This window comes from Chrysochloris asiatica, unplaced genomic scaffold, assembly GCF_000296735.1.
Source record: "Chrysochloris asiatica unplaced genomic scaffold, ChrAsi1.0 scaffold00096, whole genome shotgun sequence".
NCBI lineage: Eukaryota > Metazoa > Chordata > Mammalia > Afrosoricida > Chrysochloridae > Chrysochloris > Chrysochloris asiatica.
This window is the reverse complement of record NW_006408614.1, coordinates 9,852,436-9,857,618: the sequence shown is the minus strand read 5'-3', so window position 1 is coordinate 9,857,618 and position 5,183 is coordinate 9,852,436. Positions and strand designations below refer to the sequence as shown.

Sequence of the window (5,183 nt, the reverse complement as noted above, 5' to 3'; positions counted from 1 at the left end):
GAGGGGGGGGGGCAATACACAGGGAGGGAGAGGGAATGGGAAAAACGGGGCAGCAGGGGGAATAATTGGGCATAAGTGAAAGGGGGGTGAGGGGAGGTGGAGGCAGTGTTAAACATCAGCTTACCCCAAAACGAGTGCCTTCTCCTCATTAACTATCTCTGAAGAAGCATGAACGTTGTCTTATCTCCAGGTTTCACGCATTTACATTTTTTAAACAAAGCGCTTACATTTTAGCAATTTTGCAAATAAATAGTTCAATCCATTCTCTCTCTCTTTTTAGCAAACCTTTTCAAATTGTGAATTGGGTGAAGGCACACAGAGTAAATTAATTTTCCATTCGGCAGTTCAGACACATTTTGTTTCTTCTCATTCCTCCTCCGCACCCCCCAATGTAACATCACTCATCCTGCTTCCTCCCTATGCTTTCTTCCAGAGTAACTGGTGCATTCAAACTGCTGGCTCTTCAGTTAGCAGTCCAGTGCTTAACCCACGGCACCACCAGGGCTTCTTAATGGGTCTATCGCTGGAAGCATTTGGCCTCAAATCCTCATGAACTGCTTAAGCTCAGAGCCCCAGTGAGCACACTCCGGTGAGGTACAGGCACCCCTAGTCTACTTCTGTGTGTCTCTTGGTGGGACCACCCCCTAACCCCCAGCACATGGGATGAGGTACAAGGTCTTTGTAGAGGCGGCTGGAACTGCTCACGGGGTAGCTGGATGTGCGCAGCTCCCTTAGGTCATGTTCAGTGACATCCCAGTGGCGACTTGGGAATGTTTACATGGTGGAAATTGGCAGATGATACAGATCAGAGCTTCCTATCTTTTTTTTTTTTTTTTTTGCAGGCTGGCTTACAACACACCACTTTTTGGGTAAATAAGCTTTGCCTGGACTCACGACATGTTCCTGCCCTGGGGTGAGCCTCTGCTGAGGGTCTTACTAACTAAAGAGTTAAGTCTGTTGGGGGTCCACCTTGGTCTTACTCTGCAAGGACTGGGAATGGGACACAGAGGGACATGAAGGTCAGAAGTCTCCACTGTGCTCTTCAGACCCTGAAAGGCTGGCTTGTGGTGGTCTCCTGGCCAATAGTGACCTCCAGAACAGCTGACAAGATAGCATCACACAACTGCTGGCCTGAGCACTCAGATAGGACTCAGGGATGAGCCCCCATCTCCTGCTGTGAACACAAGTAGCATGGTGGTTACAAATCTGGCTGCTAATCTCAAGGTCAGCAGTTCGAAACTACCAGCAGTTCTGTGGGAGAAAGATGAGGCTTTCTGCTCCCATAAAGATGTACAGCCTCAGAAACCCTATGCAGGGTCACTATGAGTCGGAATCGACTCCACGGCACACCACCACCACCAGTGCAAAAGGATGCTGGGAAATGCCCTCAGGGTCAGCAGTGACATCCATGAGTCCCTTAGCAGGGCATCGCTGGCTGACTTGTCCAGCATGTGGCCACAGACAAGGAGCCGGCATGGAAGTGGGGGCAGTGATGAGATGGAGGGACTCAGGGCTGAGGACAGACTGTCTGTCATAGGGCCTCCCATGGCAGAGATGGGAGGAGTAGGCACACTGGGCGGAAGGCAGAGATGTTGCTTCACCTTTCCATGGGATATGTGTGGCAGGAAGTATGGGGTGTCCAGCGTGTGGACAGGACGTGTAGTAGGGGCAGAGTGGGGTCAATGTGCAGGCTGACAGTTAAGATATCTGACTTCACTCTTGAGGCAAATGGGAGCCATCGATTGTCAGCAGCGGCAGGGTATGGAGAGGAGTACCTTTAGAAGCATGGCTTGGTGGAGTTTGAAAGGAGGGGAGACGAGGACCGAGCTCACATACAGGGTGGCAGACATGGCGGTCATGTGGGGCCACTCCTCTTTGGTTGGGAAGCCAGAAGGGTGACAGGAAGAATCCCCAGGACACAAAGAGTAACATCCACCCAGGGCAGAGTCAATGTTCTTGTCGCCACCGAGATGCCACAACCCGAAGCCATTGTGTTGGAGTTGGTTTTGACTCATGGCTACCCCGGGTGTTACGGAGCAGTACTGAGCTCTACTCGGTTGTTGGCCACTGTTACCGAAGCAGAATACCAGGCCATCCTTCCACAGCATCAGGTGGATTTGAGCCACCAGCCTTTAGATTACTTATTGAGCGCCAAGAGCTCACACTACCCAGGGCCCTCACTGGAACATCAAAGAAGGTTAAACTTTTATATATTGTGCATGAAGGATGAAAGCTGGGCAGCAGTTTAGGAGAATTTACAGCAAAAACAACAGAAACAGTAACACTTTTGTATGCCTGTTGCTAAGTTGGTTCCAACTCATAGCACACCAGTATAGGGTTTTCAAGGAGCAACTGGTGGGTTTGAACTGCTGATTTTGCGGTTAGCAGTCCATGCTGATCCTACAGAAAACCAGCACACTGCTGGTCCAAACTCTGTGTCCTCACCCCTGAGCGTGGTTCACAAAGCTGAGGTGGGATATTAAACCTGCACCAGAAGTCGTTTGGGGTGTCAGGGGCAGGAAATGAGTTTCCCTGGTACAGGGAAGTGCTCATTCCTCTGAGCCCCTTTCTCAACCCTCGTGGGAAAAGGGCAATTGTAACTTACCAGGGCTTCTAGGGGAATGACCGAACTTCTTCAGAAGGTGGGGCACACCCATGACCTAGAAGAGAGAATTTAGGAACACTGAAGGCGAACTTTAACTTCTGCTTCTTTCTCCAGGTTCTGAACCAATCAGATCAACTGTCTTCTGTTCTCTGGCAAGATCTGAATTCTCCTTCAAGGAGGGAATGGTGAAACATTGCGTCATGTACTTTGGACATGTGATCAGGAGAGCCCAGTCCCTGGAGACAGACATGATGCTTGGTAAAGTGGAGGGTCAGTGAAAAAGAGGACGACCTCCAATGAGATGGACTGGCACAGCAGCTGTAAAATGAGCTCACATAGAATTACAGCTGTGAGGATGGCGTAGGACCGAGCCGTGTTTTGTTCTATTGTGCCCAGGGTCACTGTAACTCAGCACCTAACAACGCCAGCAACAAGTACATTAAAAGGAGCCCTGGTGGCACAGTGGGTTAAGTACTAATAATGTTGGTGGTTTGAACCCACTATCTGCTCTGTGGGAGAAAGATAAGGCAGTCTGCCCCCTTAAAGACTTCACAGTTTCCGAAGCCCTACACAGCAGTTCTACTCTGTCCTATGGTGACCCCATGAATCAGAATAGACTGGACGGTCATGGGTTTGGTTTGGGTTTAAACCATATTAAAATGCAGTTTATCAAAACAATGAGCATCAAAGACCTGCCGAGAAAGACAGAGTCACTGTTTTTGGAGAACTGCCCACTTTGGGGGTTTGATGGAAGAAGCCCAGACCTCATCTCCAAAGACCTGGCCACTGTGTGACACTCACAACTTCTTTGCCCTCTCTGAGCCTCAGGCTCCTGTGCGGAGGTCAGTGATCCCTTCACAGGGATGCTGGGAGAGTCATCGGTACTGGTGGCTTTGCTTTTCTTCCCTCACACAGTGTGAGCCGAGAAACTCATTTTCTTGCCAATAAAGACTGATTAAATAAGAGAAGGACTGAAATTCTCATTGTGTGTTTTACCTTTTCCAGGGTGAAGAGAGACAAAACATGTTAGGGATGCTCTCTAACATCTGGCTTCCTGGCATTTTGCCACCTGGTTTGGGGGCCCGCTATGGCCCAGTGGTGGGGAATGCCAGGGTCAGGCAGCTTGGGCTGAGATCCTTTGGTCACTTAAGATCTGCATGATTCTTACCAAGCCCATTGACTCCCCTAGCTTTCAGGAAGGGCCTGGGACACATCTCGGTTCCTTCTGGGGTGACTGGGGACAGTACCCCCTGTTCATACTAAAGGAGCCCTGGTGGCTTTGTAGGATAAGCACTGGGCAGCCACAAGGTTGTGGTTCAAAACTCCCAGCCACTTCTTGGGGGAAAGATGAGGCTGTCTGCTCCTGTAGAGTTACAGTTTCAGCACCTTAGACAGGGTTGCTGTGAGTCAGAATTGACTTGCTGACATTATGTTTGGGTTTTGAGTCCTACCTAATCTCAGGAGATGGCAATGGTGTCCCCTGTGGGGCACTCAATCTGTTGATAACCTGCCACCTTCCTGCTGTGCAGGCTGTCTCAGTTGGGTTGTCTCCAGGCCATGCTGGACAGGGAGGGTCAGACGGGTCTGGGAATGGGTGTGTTGAACAGAGGGGTCGATGGTTCTGCCCCTTGTCCCTACACAGCATGACATTTAGCTCCCGTTCAGCCAGGGTTCCCTGTGGGACTCTAATTGATGTCAACTCTGTCTGGCTTTCCTCTCTGCCTGCCCCACGCCCACATACAGTGATGTTTAGTCTGGGACATCCCCAAAATCACCTCTGTAGGACCTCCCTGTGAGGGACCTGACTGAGCTGCCAAGTTCCAAAGCCTGTGCATCTTAGTGCCACCGTGCCAGGGGCTGCCCGTGCCCACAAACTTGTCATTCTTTGGCAGAGTAGCGTTTGTATTTGCTCTTTGTCCAGCCTCTCAAACTTGGATGGAGTAACACCCACCTTGACCTCACTCGAAAGGTCTGGGATCAGACCCTCGGGGCTCTGACCTTTTCTCCCAGTGAGTCGAGGAAGGAATATCTGCAGGGCAAAGAAGGAGAAAACTTAGATGGCCATTCTCTTAAAATATACTAACCCATCCCTCCACTCCAGGACCCTGGGGTGGGTTGCCAGTTTAGCAATGAAAACACAGAACACCCAGTTACATTTGGGTTCCAGATACAGAACGAATGTATTTTTTTTTCAAGAAGGAGAAAACATTGTACCAAATGTTGCATGGGATATATTTATACTAGAAAATTCTCCTTTGAGTAACTGAAATTCAGATCCAACTGGTGCTCTGAGGTTTTTTGACTAACCCTTATCAGGAGGGTCCAGTCCCTGGAGGACATCTTGGTTGGTAAAGTAGAGGGTCAGTGACAAAGAGGAAGACCCCCAATGAGATGAACTGGCATAGTGACAGCAGCAGTGGGCTCCGGTATAGAAAGGACTATGAGGAGGGGGCAGGACCGGGCGGTGTGTCGTTCTGTTGCGCATGAGGACTGGGCAGTGTTTCGTTCTGTTGCGCATGAGGACTGGGCGGTGTTTCGTTCTGTTGCGCACGAGGACTGGGCGGTGTTTTGTTCTGTT

General features: G+C 50.1%; 1 protein-coding gene across 1 annotated transcript in view; it reads right to left on the bottom strand.

Moving 5' to 3' along the window:
* The window catches only part of MLPH (melanophilin), a 44,492-nt gene that overhangs the window by 1,706 nt on the left and 37,603 nt on the right, over nucleotides 1-5,183 (bottom strand). Inside the window, exons 9-10 of the mRNA XM_006866779.1 lie at nucleotides 4,557-4,634; nucleotides 2,602-2,660 (exon numbers count right to left, since the gene is read on the bottom strand). Coding sequence (XP_006866841.1) covers nucleotides 2,602-2,660; nucleotides 4,557-4,634 — 137 coding nt within the window. The remainder of the gene's footprint in view (nucleotides 1-2,601; nucleotides 2,661-4,556; nucleotides 4,635-5,183) is intronic.